Source organism: Pristiophorus japonicus, chromosome 13 (assembly GCF_044704955.1).
Source record: "Pristiophorus japonicus isolate sPriJap1 chromosome 13, sPriJap1.hap1, whole genome shotgun sequence".
In the NCBI taxonomy this organism is placed as follows: domain Eukaryota; kingdom Metazoa; phylum Chordata; class Chondrichthyes; family Pristiophoridae; genus Pristiophorus; species Pristiophorus japonicus.
The window spans coordinates 9,398,832-9,418,986 of NC_091989.1; the positions used below are offsets into that span (position 1 = coordinate 9,398,832).

The following is a 20,155-nucleotide window of genomic DNA, read 5'->3' on the forward strand; positions in this document are numbered from 1 at the left end:
GGCACAACCCTTCCATAATCGGTGTTTATCCTGCACATCAGCAAATAGACCAAATCACATTTACCCACCCTGTTTCCTTATCCCTTTTTCCTTCATCCACCTATCCAATCTTGAATGTTAACAAGGTTACTGACTCAACCACTAACACTGCAAGTGAATGCCACAGCCTCACAACTCCCTTTGTAGAGGATTCTCTTGCTCTGAGAGACGGAATAACTGAGTGACAAATAACCTGTTGAATGGGTCAGTGCTGGGAGAGAGAAGGAAGAAAGCCTCCTGGTGCAGGTAGTAGAGGGAGGTAGTTTCTGTGGGGCAGTTGCTGTTTGGGAGTTAGCAGGCTTACGCTACAACACTAGAGGTCATCATCGTCATAGGTAGTCCCTCAAAGAGAGGATGACTTGCTTCCACGCCAAAAAGGGATTATCTGAATGGTGACAGATTAGGAAAAGGGGAGGTGCAACGAGACCTGGGTGTCATGGTACATCAGTCATTGAAGTTTGGCATGCAGGTACAGCAGGCGGTGAAGGCAGCAAATGGCATGTTGGCCTTCATAGCTAGAAGATTTGAGTATCGGAGCAGGGAGGTTTTACTGCAGTTGTACAGAGCCTTGGTGAGGCCACACCTGGAATAGTGTGTTCAGTTTTGGTCCCTTAATCTGAGGAAGGACATTCTTGCTATTGAGGGAGTACAGCGAAGGTTCACCAGATTGATTCCCAGGATGGCAGGACTGACATATATATGAGGAGAGACTGGATCAACTGGGCTTGTATCAACTGGAGTTTAGAAAAATGAGGGGTTATCTCATAGAAACATATAACATTTTGACGGGATTGGATAGGTTAGAGGCAGGAAGAATGTTCCCTTTGCTGGGGAGTTCTAGAACCAGGGGTTACAGTCCAAGAATAAGGGGTAAGCCATTTAGGATCAAGATGAGGAGAAACTTCTTCACTCAGAGTGGTTAACCTGTGGAATTCTCTACCGCAGAAAGTTGTTGAGGCCAGTTCGTTCGATATATTCAAAAGGGAGTTAGATATGGCCCTTACAGCCAAAGGGATCAAGGGGTATGGAGAGAAAGCAGGAAAGGGGTACTGAGGTTGAATGATCAGCCATGATCTTATTGAATGGCGATGCAGGCTCGAAGGGCCGAACAGCCTGCTCCTGCATCTAATTTCTATGTTTCTATGTTTCACAGATGTTTCAATGAAGGACCTAATATTCCAGATTCCGAACTACATGTTGAAGGGTGGAAGATGCCTGTGCGGGGATTTTTTTAAAAAAATGCAGGTGTGGACTCCGTTGCACACCAGCCATCACACGGACTTGACAGAGCTAGGTTTTGGTCCAGTGGCAAGGATTAACAAGGACTGGAGACCAGCTCTACTGCACGGTCCTGGGGGCTGGCCCGTGCTGCCCCTGGACCCTCGCCTCTTCTGGGCCCCGATCACATCGCTCTGCAAACTCTTGCCGCTCCTTCGCCCCTCCTGCTGTACCTGCCCGCACTGTAATCAGCGACCTGGCGTCCCAGCCATCGCCCTCCTGCCGCCGCACGCTGCTCCCTCCAATGGCCCCGACCTGCTGATGGTCTTGCAGGCCGGGACCGTGCCAATTTCCAGTATAAGGCAGCTCAACTAGTTTATTAAATGCCTGGTTCAGTATATGCGTGCAGGTTAGCAGACTAGTGTAAAGTTTGTGCCCTAGTGTCTATTATAATTAAATTAACTTCACACCCATATACAATATACACCCAAAATATCTGGGAAGTTCCCAACATATCACATAATATCTAAGTCAAAAAGAAGAACACAATACTTTGTTGTAGTGGCTTTCGTTTGCATGGTATTCTAAAGTGTTTTGTTGGTTTTATTTTATTCCCCATTTTAACTGTACTAAAAAGTAAAAAAAACAGTTCACTGTGAAACACAAAAGGAATAAATTAAGTCGTTTATTGAACAAGCAGCAGTCAGTTTTGCTATTGCCCAATTTTTGATTACTAGGTGTGCACATCGCCTCAAGTGTTACTTACTAAATATAGCTCAGTTGATACCTGACGGTATGCTCGAAGGCAGTAATTCATTCAATGAAGTGGTTCTGATGTCAGAAACCACAAGGCTGAAGCTTTGAACAATGATCAGCAGAACCCAAAGGCTGACTTCAATTCACTAGCAGCCATTTGCTATTTCAGCTATATCACAGTATTCATTTTAATAACTAAGTTAGTCGGTGTTTATAGTTATACAGTGGGCATGCAAAGTGCAATAGGGGCACCACCATGTAGGTGGGAGAGTACCTGAATGCACAAGGTATCACAATACATTACTGTACATTAGTATTAGGAGTATAGGATGTTCCTTTCAGTAGATCAGAAAATTAAAATGCATACTCTACATTAATCTTTGGTAATTAATCTTTAAATAAGGCCGAATGAATTTATAATTAATTTACAGTATAAAGTATGCATTAATCCAGGCTTTTACTTTTGAATTAAGTCACTGCCGCTGTTCCACATCCAGATAAACATAAACCAGAGCTTAATATATTAAATACTTTGCATAATGACCTCAAATACATGGGGCTGGATTTTCGGCTGGAGGCTTTATCAGGCGATAATGGGGACGGGACGGTAAAGTTTGCGCCGGGAAATGATTTGCCTCTGTAGCCACAAAATTAATCAGCTGAGCCCAGAGAGTGGAGTGGAACGCTAAGGGAGACGTTCCACACCACTCTTGGGGCGCTAGGCCGGCTGAGCAACTGAAAATCCGTTGCTAAAGAAGAGCTGGTTTCGGAGCGCCCCAAGAAAGGCTTCCTTGGAAAAAAAAAAGCCACAAAAAACATTCCCAATACCTTGGTCAACCCACAAAGATAAATCGCGAAAAATAAAACAAAAAAAAAAGCCACACTTACCTCACCGCTGCCGGGACAGCTCTGACCGCCTGGTTTTTTCAGGCGGTCCCACTACGGGGTGCTACAGGTGCCGCTCCAAACAAATTTCACCACGCTGTCGCAACCATTGTACACCGGCTCGACGCTCCTTGGTGGTACTGCTCAGCATCCCCACAAAACCAGCACCAAATTTCCCAGCGGGGCGCAGGAAGCTGGCCACCCACCCAGAAATCATTTGCGTACCCATGACCACCCCTCCGGGCGCCATTAGAGACGCAAGCCCAACAAAAATCCAGCCCATAGTTCATAAACTGCAAACTATGGATTATGAGGCAAAAATTATATTGGCCATTAATTGCATTATGTTCAAGAGTTCACATACGTACATGTTTGAATGAGTTATGTGGAGCAGGACTTGCACCCGTTTCTTCAAGATATTCATCCCAGTTGAAGTCGAGGTCCTCACCCCCAGAGACTACATCTGGTTAAAGAGAGAGAAAGAGAGGAGATGCTTAGCATCTGTATTTACTTTACTTCATGCTTTAAAACTGAAATGTCTAACAGTTAGCTAGTATTACTCTTTTCTACCTTACCAGCAACACCTAAAGAAGCTTATCTGTCAAAAATAAAGTTCTCTTACGAGTTACGAAAATATTGAATGTTCACAGTTAAGGACTTTGTTGATTTGGGCTAATTCCAATGGTTTATGGCTCCACACTTGGCAGGAACCCACAACCAAGTACACAAGTTGGCAATATCTGATACTGATACCTGTAAAAGGGATAGCTTGAAAAGACTTCCAAAAGGTAAGCTTTAACCTCGTAATAGTTCACTGAAAAATATGCAGTGATGGAGAAATTGCAGAATCGTCACAATTAGAAGCAGTGCAGAGAAAAAATGCAACTAGACTGAACGCGAGTGTAAGGAGGAGGAGTTACGAATAAGGATCAGAGAAGCTTACATTTTACAGTCGAGAAACAAGGAACCTCATTAAAGGAAACAAATTTATTCAAACATTGAAATATTTACACCAAGCAAGGTAAAAGGCAAAAGAGCAATTATTTAAAACACAATTATATGTCACGATGGGAAACAGTCTGGTAGGATGACCTTTCCTTATACCAGACTTTTAATATTTTCTGTTTTTACGTCCCTTTTAAAACCTGTGCCTAAGATTTCAAGGTGCAATTACAAGCTCTTTCTCTGTTTACTAAACCCAAGGATCAAGTTATATTATTCCTAAAGATAGTCAGTGAATCTGTCCTAATTTTAATACTGCAAATACCACTCTATCCCGTTAGTCTTTTTAAAACAAAATAATCCCATGTCTGTAACTGCAACGGTACTTTTTTTTTGACAGTACTGAAAAGCAGACTTCTGGGAAAAAGGACACCATTGATTATGGGCCAGATTTTGCTGTCAAAATAACGGTGAGGCTAATGACACGCACTGTTATTTCTGCGTAAATCGTACAGAAACGTCAGGCAAGGGGCAGATGCGTGGTTGATGCCACTATCCAAAATTTGCTGTCCACATTCCACCATTCTGCCATTAGTTTAGTGAAAACAGCATCCCGTTGTCTCACCACTGATCTGCACTGAATGTTGTGAAGTTGCTATATTGCGCGGTAGATATGAACTAAACTTGCCAGTCATTAAGTCTTCATTGTAACCACAAGTTGCCTTTTAAGAATGCGATCCTGGTTAATTACTGCTAATTAATCTCTGGCACTGAAAATTAACCATTAAAGGTGTGCAGTCTCTTTCCTTCAGGTTTTAATTGAAGATTTTTAACTACTTGTCCTTTCTGCCTCTTTTTGCTCTCTCTCAATCTAATCTTTATTTCCTTCTCTTTCTGTACCAGATTTGACATTGAATTTACCCACTCTAATTTACACCTCTGCTCAGTCTTTCCCCTGTTTATTCGCACTCCTTCAATCTGATTGGTTAAGCGGATACACGGTACCCAGTTCACTCAGGTCTCAGATACCCGGTTTCCCTCGCTGTGCCGTTATCAGCTCACATTTTCAACTTAATGGCCAAAAAATTGTTTTGAGCTGAAGGGTGCAGGGGCAAGTCTAACTAATGGAATCCTACTACATCAAAATCTGTCCCAGTGGATTTCATTGCAATAGGTAGACTGATATTCACCGAGACCCCTACTGGTCTTCAATAACAGAGTAAGCTTCAATCAAAAAAACATTGTTCTTTCAGTATACCAATTCGAATTCTAACAGTACTCAGAACATAGGAACAGTTCACACCAGTAAATACAGGAGAAAAAGACTGATGCACTGTGTTTGCCTTACAAATACAATGAGGAAAACATCCAAGGAGCAAGGAATTAAACCACCACATGACATCTTTCTGCTCTAAACCAGTAAATGTCCAATCATTCCTACCCCATACTTGGGATTACCATTCTCTGAATACACGTTTTTATTTTAACTTCCATGACTACATGCAAAGGTAACAATTCTCCTCATTTCCAGGAGCTATTTTGGTTGTTGCACAAATTCAAGTACATCTATCCAAAGTGGAAATAATCTGACCAAAAAATATTTACCCGACGAGAGTATTTACTGCAGCACCATAAATATCATTTGTAAAAGAAAATTCACCACTACGATAGTTAGTATTCACAATGTTGTGGGATTTCATTTGATTACTTTCCAAAAATGTTGTTGAACAGGTAAATAGGTTTCATGACAGCAGGACTTATCCCTGTTATCTTTTTTAGTGTTTTCAAACTGATACTAAAAATTACAATCATGAAATTGCCACCCAACATGAAATTCTCATGTCGTATTAAAGTAATAGTTATCTTGAAGGCAATTTTCCAGATTGCAGGTGGATTGACACTTTGAACAGGTTCATAACTTGTTTTGAGGAATGTTACCAGCCTAGTGTTTTCCAACAAATCCCTCAATGTGATGACAAACGTTTGCACCAAGGTGAGAATAAAGCGCCCAGTCAGTAGTCGTTCGCAATTGTGAAAAATAACCATTTCATCTGCCAGAAAGCCACTCTATGTTTCTATTGGTGAGAAAGCAGGAATGGGGTACTGAAGTTGCGTTCAGCCATGAACTCATTGAATGGCGGTGCAGGCTAGAAGGGCCGAATGGCCTACTCCTGCACCTATTTTCTATGTTTCTACACAGACAATGTCATTCACCGAGGGCAAATAGCAAAACATCCAAGTTTTCCATAATGACTTTGAGTACTTGGAAAATCAATTCACAACAATTGCAGTATTAAAGAACAAGAAGCATAATGATCACCATTGACAAAAAAGTTGACGTATGAAAAATTACTGCAAAAAAAATCAAATGTTTCCAACATTTCTTGCACATCTGAGAACTCCTTAAAGCACATCAATGACTGACAGCAGATCATGAGGCCAAAATATATATATTCTTTTAATAGACTAGAGCTACAAGATATCAACCTGACCAATTGGAAAATTCAGAGTGGCCCAAATATTCCACTTGTGCAACAGAGACTTTTTTCCCTCCTTGGATTCCAATAATTCTAGTCAAGGCTAATTATTTTGATCAACCTCATGTTTTATTACTTTACATGATATCATCAGCTATTATTACATACTGTCTCTGAATGTGCAGTCAGAGGCTTTCTCACGGGGGAAATGCCTCCGATCCGCAAATAAAATGCCAGCATTCCTGGTGGTCCGGAGACTCGGGGTCCTGGGCCTCTCCGGGTACCCGCTGGGAGAGGCCCACGTATCTCAGGGGTGCAGGCGGGTCGCAAGCATCCCTGGGATCACATGGGCCGGCCCAACCAATGACAGAAGGGAATCCCCATTCATACTTATGGGGATTCCGTATGCATGAATGGGAATACCCCAAATATACATCTACACATCAAATAAATAAAAAATAACCATTACATATTTAAAATTAAAGTGCCATTTCATTAAATATTTAAAACAAAAATTTAATTTTTTGAAAAATTTAAATGTTAAAGGGTCTAAAGATACATTTACTTTATTGCACAGGCGCTTTAATGTATAAATGATTGAAATATTGTACTTACCGGTATGTTTTTTTTAAAAACTCTTATGCTGGTAAAAGTGGGCCTTACCCCCGCTTTTAACAGGCACAAGAATTTCACAGGCATTCGCTGGGCAGAACTCTCCACCCGCTGATGTCCTTTTCCCAGGGACGGGCCCAATCTGTCAAGAAAATTCTTAACAGATCGCAAGTCCCGGATTTCATGCACGCGCTTTGCACACGGAACCTGCGCGGCCCTTGCGGGCGCACACGCACCTTGTACACACCTGTAAAGGCTGCAAATTAGGGGCCATTGTATATATACTTAGCAATAGTCAATCAAAGCACACACAGATTGTGTATGCCCGCAATTAATTGCTTTTGCTCAAGTACAAAAGTTATCTTTGATACACAAAATTCTTAAAAGTTTCACTGTAAATATCCTGATTTTCAATTGCCACATGGTATTTTTCTGGAACACAAGAAGAAACTGATTGCAACACAGATTTAACATAATTGGTAAAAAAGTGGTTGGGGAAGACAAAGAGAATTTTGTTACCCAGTAAATTGTTACAATCTGGAACGCACTGCCTGAAAGAGCGGTGGAAGCAAATTCAATGGTAACTTTCAAAGCGAATTGGATAAATACTTAAAAAGAAAACATTTGCAGGGCTCTGGGGAACGAGCAGGGAACTGGGACTAATTGGATAATTCTTTCAAAGAGCCGGCACAGGCATGATGGATCGAATGGCCTCCTCCTGTGCTGTATGAGTCTATGGGGTAGAAATTCCCCCCCACCGGAAACCTGGCGCACCTATCGTTTTCAAAGTATTTTTACTGTTGCGTCAGACGAGATGGACTCTTGATCGATTTTCAGCTCTTTGGCTGAGAGAGACGGAAGCCAGTCAGAATAGAGGCAGAAGTGGAGGCGGGACGTGCGCCCGCGAGCTAGAGGGGGCGGGCAAGCGGGAGTGGGAGCGAGAGCGGGCGCCCTGAAGAGAGAGCGAGGGCGCCCGAGAGAGAGAGAGCGCCCGAGAGTGCGGGCGCCCGAGAGAGAGGAGAGAGCGCCCGCCCGCGAGGTGGGGGGGGAGGGGGAAGAGAGAGAGCCCGCCCGCGAGAGAGAGCCTGCCCGCGAGAGAGAGAGAGCGAGCGAGCGAGCGAGCGAGACAGACAGAGACTGCGGGCGCCCGAGAGAGAGAGAGAGAGAGAGAGAGAGAGAGAGAGAGCAGGCGCCTGCCCGCGAGGGGGGGAGGGAGGGAGAGAGGGAGAACGCGCCCGCGATATGGGAGCGAGAGAGAGAGAGAGAACGTACCCACGAGGAGGAGAGAGAGAACGCATCTGCGAGGGGGAGAGAGAGAGAGAACGTGCCCACGAGGGGGAGAGAGAGAACGCGCCCGCGATTGGGGGGGGGGGGGGAAGAGAGAGAGAGAAAAAGAGAGAGAGAGAGAGAGAGAGAGAGAGAGAGAGAACGCGCCCGCGAAGGGGAGAGCGAGAGAGAGAGAACGCGCCCGCGAGGGGGAGAGCGAGCGAGCGAGCGCCCGCGAGAGAGTGCTCGCTCAAGTGCATCCACGTGAAGAACAGAAATTAATATTGGGAGGGAAGAGGTAGAATTAAAAGGACAGAGGTTTTCTTTAGTGCCTTTGGCCCCGATTCTAACTCAGTTAAGTGATACGTATTGATGCTTGGGGTCACTAGACACATGGCGACACTACTGTCGGAGGTCATCGGGTTGTACGCGTGTGTGGGGGTCCTGGTATATAAGAGCGAGTACCATGTCACGTGCGCACTTTGGGCGCGAATAAAGTTGAACCAGGTTTGCACCCGAGTGAGTTTACAGTAACAAGTCTTGAGAGTCATTATATACATTACATTAAAATGAATGGGAACGACTTGCCCCCTCTGATCCCACTGCCTTTCTGACGGGACCAAAGATTAAACTGCTATGTCCCCGGACTCTCTGGATGCGCCTCCTGCTTTGGGGCTCACGCACAGTATCCACATTCCACGTTCCCCCCCCCCCCCCCAAAAGGGTGGTGAAGGCAGACTCAATCGTGGCTTTCAAAAGGGAGCTGGGTAAATATCTGAAGGGAAAAAATTGCAGAGCTACGGGTAAGAACGGGGGAGTGGGACGAGCTGAAGTGCTCTTAGAGAGCCGGCACGGGCTCAATGGGTCGAATAGCCTACTTCTGTGTTATAACCATTCTATGAATACAGCAGGTTAAAAGCTACCTTGTGACAAAAATAGAGTACATTACTCTTCCATGACAGCTGACAATCAGAATTCCAATCATCATCATAGGCAGTCCCTCAAGAGTCGAGGAAGACTTGCTTCCACTCTTAAAATGAGTCCTTAGGTGGCTGAACAGTCCAATACGAGAACCACAGTCCCCGTTACAGGTGGGACAGATAGTCGTTGAGGGAAGGGGTGGGTGGGACTGGATCGCCGCACGCTCCTTCCGCTGCCTGCGCTTGATTTCTGCATGCTCTCGGCGATGAGACTTGAGGTGCTCAGCGCCCTCCCAGATGCACTTCCTCCACTTAGGGCGGTCTTTGGTCAGGGACTCCCAGGTGTTGGTGGAGATGTTGCACTTTATCAGGGAGGCTTTGAGGGTGTCCCTGTAACATTTCCTCTGTCCATCTTTGGCTCATTTGCCGTGAAGGAGTTCCTAGTAGAGCGCTTGCTTTGGGAGTCTCGTGTCTGGCATGCGAACGATGTGGCCTGCCCAGCGGAGCTGATCAAGTGTGGTCAGTGCTTCAATGCTGGGGATGCTGGCCTGACAAGGATGCTAACTTTGATGTGTCTGTCCTCCCAAGGGATTTGTCTACTTTCTAGTTAAGAACACACAAAACTTGGATACTGCCTCCCATTCACATTCAATACTTTGTGGAGCATGAGTGCACTATTAAATAAAAGTTATTCCACGTCAGATGTGGCTCAGTGGGTAGCACCCTCGGCCAAGTCAAAGGTTGTGGGTTCAAGATCCACTCCAGAGCACAAAAATCTAGCAGTGAGGGAGTGCTACACTGTCGGAGGTGCCATTTTTCGGATGAGACGTTAAACCGAAGCCCCGTCTGCTCTCAGGTGGATGTTAAAGCTCCCATGGTACTTTTTCAACGAAGAGCAGGGAAGTTATCAACGCTGTCCTAGCCAATACTTAGCCCTCAATCAACATTACTAAAAAGCAGATTATCTTGGTCATTTGTGGGAGCTAGCTGTGCATAAATTAGCTGCCGCTTTTCCCACATTACAACAGAGACTACAATTCAAAAAGTACTTTATTGGCTGTAAAGCACTTTGCAACATCCAGAGAAAGGCGCTATTATAAATGCCAGGCTTTCTTTATGGAGTCATATTTTGCACTGAAAAGTAATTGTCGAATAATTTGAATTAAGCAACGTAAATAGCACATAAAGTGCAATTTCATGCTCAAAACTGAATGATCAGATAGTGCAGTCAATTAAAAGTGACTATACTGTATATTCAGATGATGAAAATAAGGCACCAAATTAGGTTCTACCACTCGTCGACTTTTTAAGATAACCTTTCTGCTGCTTTTCATGACCACTTCTCTTCTACCCTTTCTCCCATTTCCTATTTTTGTTTTGTTTCTGTATTAGTTCTTTCCAAATCTGTATTATCCTGTACATGTACCTTGTACCCTCTTTCAGCCCTTCAGAACTATTTTTCCTATTGGATCAATCAGCCAGGGAGAATGTTAACACACACACACACACACACACACAATCCCCCCATAAAACGCACACATCTATTCCAATTTCCCTCACCTCAATTCCCCGACCCCCATGTAAACAAGTGGAAGAAGACTGGTGATGTGCGGTGACATTAATACTGTACTGATAAGCTGCAATCTTATTCTCTGACATGCAGTGGCACAGCTCAGCATTGTGTTATATGCATCATAGCACTTTTCCAAAACCCAATTAGCCTCAATGCCCCTCAGATTTGGAAACAGGAAAAACTTTATTTTATTTTTAAAGTGGTCTATATGACACCACCATAATATCACAAAGCAGTATGAATAGACCTTGGATATTACTTGCTTAGAATTTTTTGCTTCAGTCAGTGATATTTCAATGTGGCGGTATGTGAAATATTTCCAAATTCAGTATTTGGCTATTCTTTCTCCATCCCCCAAACATCAACTGCTTATTATTCTTCAAACATAAACTATAGGCCCCGATTTTAACTCCAGCTGGATTCCCCGGTCAGGCCCGAGTTAAAGTTACAGTCGGGTCTCAATGATGTCATCGGGCCACGTCCTGATTATGTAAAGGGGGACCCTGTCCTTGCTGCCTGCTCAGAAGCAGCAGGTTAAAACTACAGATGTTGCGATCATGGCAGCTTTTGGACAGGCAAGAACCAGGGTGATTTTAACTGCCCGCCCGTCAGGTTTCTGCTGAGCAAATAGAGCTAAAATCGTCCCCACTATCAGAAAACCATCAACACAGGAAAACAAGATTGTGTTCAGTTGCAAGCTCTGAAAAACTGGCCTAAATGCTAAAATGTTAACTGAATTTAACTCCTTTTTCTTTCAGGTGTTTTGTTGGCTTTTTAAATGAAAACACACACACACACACACACAGAATGTGTACCTGAGTCATACTGCTCTCCGTTTAAATTGACTGGACTTTGAGTCTTCTCGAAAAACAAAGTTGTTGGTTCTTGCATACTTGAAATCAAGGGCTTTCTGTTTTCTGGTTCCAAGGACAACAAAGCCTGTGTGAAGCATTCAACCATTGCCTCTGCTTTAGTTCATGCCACTCAAACTGTTTCGGTAGAAGAAAAGGCAAATTAGTACAAACAAATAAAAAAAATCATATTCATATGCATCAAACAGAACAGCTAGAGGCAAAATACACACAAATTTAATCTCTCCACTTTAAACACGCATTGTTTTTGATTAACCAATTTTATTGCATCTCGCTGCAGGTGCATTGCCTATAGTCCGTCAGTCTCAACAATTAAAGTGTGAAAGCGTCCAAATCAAAATGCTCCCAGGAATAAAGCACAGACCCAGCATTGAATTAGCGACAAACAAATTTAAAGTGACACGTTTATATGTGCTGCAACCAAACCAGACGTAAACATTGACAATTTTTTTTCTATCATCATCATCATCATAGGCAGTCCCTCGGAATCGAGGAAGACTTGCTTCCACTCCTGAAATGAGTTCTTTGGTGACTGAACAGTTCAATACGAGAGCCACAGACTCTGTCACAGGTGGGACAGATAGTCGCTGAGGGAAGAGGGCGGTGGGACTGGTTTGCCGCACGCTCTTTCCGCTGCCTGCGCTTGATTTCTGCATGCTCTCGGCGTTCAGACTCGAGGTGCTCAGCGTCCTCTTGGATGCACTTCCTCCACTTAGGGCAGTCTTTGGCCAGGGACTCCCAGGTGTCAATGGGGGTGTCGCACTTTATCAGGGAGGTTTTGAGGGTGCCCTGGTGGCGTTTCCGCTGCCCACCTTTGGCTCGTTTGCCGTGAAGGAGCTCCGAGTAGAGCACTTGCTTTGGGAGTCTCATGTCTGGCATGCGAACAATGTGGCCTGCCGCGGAGCTGATAAGAGTGTGGTCAGTGCTACAATGCTGGGGATGTTGGCCTGAACAAGAATGCTGATGTTGGTGCATCTGTCCGCTCACGGATTTGCAGGATCTTGCGGAGACATCGTTGGTGATATTTCTCCAGCAACTTGGTGTCTGCTGTATATGGTCCATGTCTCTGAGCCATACAGGAGGGCAGGTATTACTACAGCCCTGTAGACCATAAGCTTGATGACAGTTTTGAGGGCCTGGTCTTCAAACACTCTTTTCCTCAGGCGGCCGAAGGTTGCACTGGAGGCAGTGTTGGATCTCATCATCGATGCCTGCTCTTGTTGACAGGAGGCTCCCGAGGTATGGGAAGTGGTCCACGGTGTCCAGGGCCGCGCCGTGGATCTTGATGACTGGGGGGCAGTGCTGTGCGGTGAGGACAGGCTGGTGGAGGACCTTTGTCTTACGGATGTTTAGCGTAAGGCCCATGCTTTTGTAGGCCTCAGTAAATACGTCGACTATGTCCGGAGATCAGCCTCTGTATGTGTGCAGATGCAGGCGTCGTCCGCGTACTGTAGCTCGACGACAGAGGTTGGGGTGGTTTTGGACCTGGCTTGGAGATGGCGCAGGTTGAACAGGTTCCCATTGGTTCTGTAGTTTAGTTCCACTCCAGCGGGAAGCTTGTTGACTGAGGTGGAGCATGGTGGCAAGAAAGATTGAGAAGAGGATTGGGGTGATGACGCAGCCGTTTGACCCCGGTCCGGACGTGGATCGGGTCGGTGATGGATCCGCTACAGGAAAAATGCAGGGAACAGCGCCAGCCCTTATACATGGTCTTCTTCGACCTTACAAAGGCCTTTGACACAGTCAACCGCGAGGGTCTATGGAGCCTCCTCCTCCGTTTCGGATGCCCCCAAGAGTTCATCACCATCCTCTGCCTGCTCCACAACGACATGCAGGCTGTGATCCTTACTGTTTACAAGGCATATAATGATTAGACTCGTCCCACACCATCACAAACAGCCATAAAATCAAAACCAGTAATTCCTACCTCAGAATTTGCATTCAATATAATTAACAACAACTTGTATTTATATAGCATCTTTAACGTAGTAAAACTTCCCAAGGCGCTTCACTGGAGCGTTTTCAAACAAAATTTGACACTGAACCACGTAAGAAGATACATGCTTGGTCAAAGAGGTAGGTTTTAAGGAGGAAAGAGGAGTTAGAGAGGCAGAGAGGTTTAGGGACGGAAAGAAGTCATTTAAACTGAATACTGTGGAAATTATGTTCAGATTTCATTTTAGTCCTATTTCACGTAGCAGTGTTCAAATAAATTTTGCTACAAATCGGCATCCTTCACTTTAGTAACACTTTTGTCTTCGTAGTAAGAATCAGTAATCCATCTGATCTTGGTTACTCAGTAGCCTAATGCGGTCATTGGTGACATCAGAATACATGCTTCTGCGTTACTTCCTGGAAATCAACTATGGAGAATTACTTTATAAACTGCGTGATTATTTCAGAATTGTTAAGCTCATGTGGAGAGCTATCACTCATTACTGTAGAAGTGCAGCAGTTTTCATTATAACCCTCACCCTACCCTCAAAAATAAAATCGCAGGAGGGTCAAACTCTGTTCAAGACTTCCACTGTATGCCTTATTTTAAAAAAATAAGTGGTTGGGACTTCAAAGTAATATCATTAGGCAGGATAATAGTTATAAAACCAGTTTATCTCAAACTGAACTCTGCAGACACCTGGGGGTCCGGAGAAACTTTCCGAGGGGGCCCTTGACCGGAGGCAATTTCAAGCCTGCTCCTCTTTATCAAACCGACATGGATTCAGTTCTTGCGAATTATTCTCAACGGCTGGGCCCGCCTTCTCAGAGGTCCACAACTCTCTCACTTTGCAACGAGCGCTTCCTGCCGGTTTCTCTCCTTGGCGCCATGACCTTTGGGTCACCCATCCTCACAACACGTGGTCAGAGCGCCTCCGGGCCCTTCAAACACGCACAATCCCGCAGTGCAGCGGTTACAGAATGCGTCAGTGGGACTGTGCGGCAGCGAGTTGCGCTTTCAGCAGCGTCCCAGCATGTGCATGGGCACGCGTGCCCTCGCTCACCTTGGCCAGCCTGATGACGGCTTTAAAAAGTGTCCCGCACAAATGGCAAATAGTGGCCATTTGCTGCTGCGGAGTTCCCAGGTGTCAGACGCAGGCACACGCTTCTCACTGATATCCGTAAGTAAATACCTGCTTTCTTAAAAGCATTATTAAAACGCTCTTCAGCTGTGGCTCAGTGGATAGGACTCTCGCCTCTGAGTCAGAAGGTTGTGGATTCAAGTTCCAATCCAGGGACTGGAGCACAAAAATCTAGGCTGTAAAGCACTTTGAGATGTCCTGTGGTTGTGAAAGGTGCTATATAAATGCAAGTCAGTGTTCCTTTCTCTTTACATGCAGCACTTTCCTATTATGAGTATCATAATTTAGATGGGGGGGGCCGTGATTACTAGTCGATTTGAAGAGGGTCCTTCGACCAAAATGGTTTGAGAACCATGATTATAAGCTGCAGGAACTTCATGTTCACTGTTCATGATGTTTTCTGGACGGTTCAAAAAAGGTAATTGAGCTGCAATCACTCGGAGGTATCGTTATTCTCTGTTCATTGCCATTTAGTTACATAAAATGCACAAGCTTTACACTTTGCACTGATCTTGTTGCTGTTGATTGATGATTTTTGACAGATCTATCGATCTAATCTTTCTAAAGAAATCCTGCAGTTTCTATAGTATTTACAACTTTTTCTCCCCCAATAAAAGTGAGTCAGACTTCCCCTTAGAAATAATGACATGTTGTTTTGAGTGAACTTAAAACGTAGAAATTTTCATGGTGATTCCCCACACAAATTCCCAAGCGCAATTGGATTGTCTGGGGAAAACAGAGTTCCTCACAGTGGAGGAGTTACCCACAACAGAAGGAAAACTGTAGCACAAGTCAGCTCGCTCTTATCCTCCGCCGAACACTGGCAGAGACCTGGGACAAGGTACACATGTTTTTGGACTTAATGCAGTGGGGCAAGAAAGATATCCCAATTATTTTGTTTTGATAGATATGACACACTTGTATTCATAAAATAGTTAGAAAGTAAACATTTCTCCTTTTGGAATCTGTGAAACAAAAAGACATAGCAAGGCCAATCCAATCCAATCAAGCAAAAATGCACCTTTTGCCAACAAATCATCAAATGATACAGACAGGGACACACTGACCAACTCTACAAAGATGTTAGCATGGTAACAGTTGGAAAACAAGGAGTGTGGCATGGCCTGCTCCGCCATTAAAAAAGATCATGGCTGATCTGGCCGTGGACTCAGCTCCACTTACCCGCCCGCTCCCCATAACCCTCAATTCCCTTATTGGTTAAAAATCTATCTATCTGTGATTTGAATACATTCAATAAGCTAGCCTCAACTGCTTCCTTGGGCAGAGAATTCCACAGATTCATAACCCTCTGGGAGAAGAAATTCCTTCTCAGCTCGGTTTTAAATTGGCTCCCCATATTTTGAGGCTGTGCCCCCTAGTTCTAGTCTCCCCGACCAGTGGAAACAACCTCTCTGCTTCTATCTTGTCTATCCCTTTCATTATTTGAATGTTTCTATAAGATCACCCCTCATCCTTCTGAACTCCAACGAGTAAAGGCCCAGTCTACTCAATCTATCATCATAAGGTAACCCCTCATCTCCAGAATCAGCCTAGTGAATCATCTCTGTACCCCCTCCAAGGCTAGTATATCCTTCCTTAAGTAAGGTGACCAAAACTGCATGTAGTACTCCAGGTGCGGCCTCACCAATACCCTGTACAGTTGCAGCAGGACCTCCCTGCTTTTGTACTCCATCCCTCTCGCAATGAAGGCCAACATTGCATTCGCCTTCCTGATTACCTGCTGCACCTGCAAACTAACTTTTTGGGATTCATGCACAAGGACTCCAAAAGAGTTTCATGCACAAGGACCCCCAGGTTCCTCTGCACCGCAGCATATTGTAATTTCTCCCCATTCAAATAATATTCCCTTTTACTGTTCTTTTTCCCCCCCAAGGTGGATGACCTCACATTTTCCGACATTGTATTCCATCTGCCAAACCTTAGCCCATTCGCTTAACCTATCTAAATCTCTTTGCAGCCTCTCTGCGTCCTCTACATAACCCGCTTTCCCACTAATCTTTGTATCATCTGCAAATTTTGTTACACTACACTCTGTCCCCTCTTCCAGTTCATCTATGTATATTGTAAACAGTTGTGGTCCCAGCATTGATCCCTGTGGCACACCACTAACCACCGATTTCCAAAACAATGGGCAAACAAGATTAAAGCTAGCATTAGAAAGATACAGTGAGCAAATGTATTGACACATGCATAGTACACATGTGGATGTAATGACATAACAGAATCAAAAGATGAAATAAAACATTATATTAAAAAATGCAAATCAGTGAGCTGAGTGCAGATGTAGAATTATATATAGTGTATGTTAATTGCATATTTAAAACTTATAATCTTATTTTAATTGTTGAAGTTATTGTAAAATATTCCAAGATTAGGCACTAAAATTGAAACACTAATTGACTAAATAAAAATTTGGAAAAGTAAACAACTTTTCAAGAAGTTAATCAACAATTAAAATACAGGGCATGTGTAATTTTAAATTTAAAAATGAAGGTTCTCTGCTTCAATTTCCACTTGAATCATACACAATGCCCAGCCGAGTAGATGGGTGATGACGAAGCCACTCCGAACATAGACTCCAAGGCCTATAAATGTGTCACGGGCGGTGGTGCAACATCAAATCGGCCGCCAGTTATTCATAGTGGCCAGAATTTCTAGGCCCAGGAGTGATCCCTTTGATCTTGTTGATTTCTCCATTAATTCATTGTTGATATTTTTCCTGACGGATTGGGAATTTATCATGTGAATAATCATGCAACCCTGCCCCGCCCCATATCGCTGTGAAGCACAGCACACTAAAACATGCTACGCTACTTTTCATACCATCCCACCCTTAAATATTTTTGTACCATTCAGAACATTTGCCCCAAAGCGAAAATGCTATCATTACTTCCTGGCCCATCTTTCATCACCAAGGTATTAACTAACAGTTTTAGCTCACCAATGACTTGAGATAACACTCGACGCAGAAAGAACAACAATTTTTCTGCGCAGATTTTTCTCTCCACCTCTGTAGAAGTGATTAACTTTTTACTCGGGCATAGTTCCCTGGGTTCTAGTTGTCCTCCAGTATCTAACCTAAGTGAGCGTTGATATTGAGTGTGGTCTGCAATTAGATCATGGAGAGTATAGCAGCCAAACCAGACACTGTCCTCATCCAACAACCACAAATACACACTTTCCTAGAGATCACTTAGATAGCCATTAGAACACAAACAAAAATTAGGAGCAATAGGCCATATGGCCCCTCGAGCCTGCTCTGCCATTCAATAAGATCAAAGCTGATCTTCGATCTCAACTCCACTTTCCCGCCCAAATTGATTCCTCGAGAATCCAATAATCTATCGGTCTCAGCCTCGAATATACTCGCCGATTCAGCATCCACAGCTCTTTGGGGTAGAGAATTTCAAAGATTCACAATCCTGAGTGAAGAAATTCCTCCTCATCTCAGGTCTAAATGACCGACCCCTTATCCTGAGTCTGTGAGCCCTCCCCCTCCCTGGTTCTAGACTCCCCAGCCAGGGCAAACCACCTCTCGGCATCTACCCTGTCAATCCCCCTCAGAATCTTATATGTTTCAATGAAATCACCTTTCATTATTCTAAACTCCAGCGCGAATGGGCCTAATCTACTCACTCCTCGTAGGACAACGCGCTCATTAGAAGCAGGAAAGCCTGCTGATTGTCCTCTTCCTAATCTAAGGATGCTAAAATAAAGTGTAATGCCCATCTGAGATTATCTAACTCAGCAGAGGTCAGGGATCAAATCTGGGCCTTGCCTGGTCAGTATGGTGCATCTATTGGCTGGAAAAAGTCACTAAGTCATCAAGGAAAGCTAATATCCAGGGAATTATAGCTTTTTATTCATGTCCGACTAAAAATACTTATAATGAAAACATAACCAACACTCCAGTTATGAGGTGAGGTTGGAAAAGCTAGGGCTGTTCTCCTTGGAACAGAGAAGGTTAAGAGATAACCTAATAGAGGTTTTCAAGATGATGAGAAGTTTGGATAGAGTAGATAGAGAAAAACTATTCCTTCAGCTGAGTGGGCCAATAACTAGAGGTCATAGATCGAGAATCATTGGCAAATGATCTAGAGGGGAGATGAGAATTTTTTGGACTCAGATGACAGCATCTGAAACACTCAACCTGAAAAAGTGGTGGAAGCGGATTCCATAAATAACTTTAAAAGGAAGTAGGACAGGTACTGGAGGATGAGGAACTAACAGGGTTACAGACAAAAAGCAGGGGGGGGGGGGGGGGACTAACCACAGCTGCTCTTTCAAAGTACCGGCACAGGTACAACGGGCTGAATGCACGCCTTCTGTGCTGTAAATTTCTACAATTCTATGAACACATAACTCTCTCTCTCACTGGGAAATAACACACTTGATAAATTTTTTTAGAGTTTTTAAAAAACTAAACAGCACCCTAAACTGCCATAACTTATTCTTTAAAGCATTAGTTCCACTAGTCCTCATGACAGATACTAGACTCCCGAAACAGTCGCTTTACTCCGAGCCACGGTGGGGGGGCGGGGGGGGAACAGAGAAAACGCTTCAAGGATACTCTCAAAGCCTCCCTAAAAAAAATGTAACATCCCCATCGGTTCTTGGGAATCCCTGGGCCAAGACCGCTCAAAAGTGGAGAAGCAGCCATTCGGAAAGGCGTCGAACACTTCCGAGTCTTTCCGTCGGGAACACACAGAAGTCAAATACAAACAGCGGAAGGAGCGTACGATAATCCGTCCCTCCAACCGCCACCTGCGACAAGAGTCTGTAGATCCCGTATTGGGCTCATCAGCTACCTGGGAACTAATGTTAGTGTGGAAGCAAGTCATCCTCGACTCCAAGGGACTGCCTAAGAGAGAAGATGACATCAGTACAGGGACCATCCTTCGCTGCATCTGCATTAAGATAGCTTTCAAACTTGGTTTACCAAAAAAAGTAACACCCTCACCTCTTGACCCAAATAAAAGTTGTGAATTTCCCCCTTTAAGGGATTCATAGCTAACTGGAACTGCAATGCTGTAATGTAAAATAGTGTATCCAGAAGCAATGCCTTAGCCTAGTGAACACCATTTAAATAATATAAAACTTGACCTAACTCTCCACCCAACCATTTTACCTAAAGACATTTCTATGGAGAAAGGCACCGCACCGACTGAGGTTTGCAGGCGGCCTTATAGAATCAGAGTTTTACAGCACAGATCATGTCTGTGCCAGCAAAAAAAAAGAGCTACCCAACCTAATCCCACTTTCCAGCTCTTTGTCCCTGGCCTTGCAGGTTACGATATTTCAAAAAAGAGAGTATCCAAGTACTTTTTAAATGCGATGAGGATTTCTGCCTCTACCACCCTTTCAAGCAGCATGTTCCAGGCCCCCATCACCCACTGGGTGAAAACAGTTCTCCTCTCCCCTCTAATCCTTCTACTAGTTACTTTAAATTTATTTCCCCCTGGTTATTGATCTCTCTGCTGAGGGAAACGGGTCCTTC

General features: G+C 44.2%; 1 protein-coding gene across 2 annotated transcripts in view; it reads right to left on the reverse strand.

Moving 5' to 3' along the window:
• Positions 1 to 20,155, reverse strand: part of sfmbt2 (Scm like with four mbt domains 2) — a 201,609-nt gene that overhangs the window by 174,221 nt on the left and 7,233 nt on the right. For both annotated transcript variants that reach the window (XM_070897121.1, XM_070897122.1), the window contains exons 2-3: positions 11,504 to 11,677; positions 3,267 to 3,361 (exon numbers count right to left, since the gene is read on the reverse strand). In XM_070897121.1, the coding sequence (XP_070753222.1) occupies positions 3,267 to 3,361; positions 11,504 to 11,648 (240 nt within the window). In that variant the 5' untranslated portion in view covers positions 11,649 to 11,677. The remainder of the gene's footprint in view (positions 1 to 3,266; positions 3,362 to 11,503; positions 11,678 to 20,155) is intronic.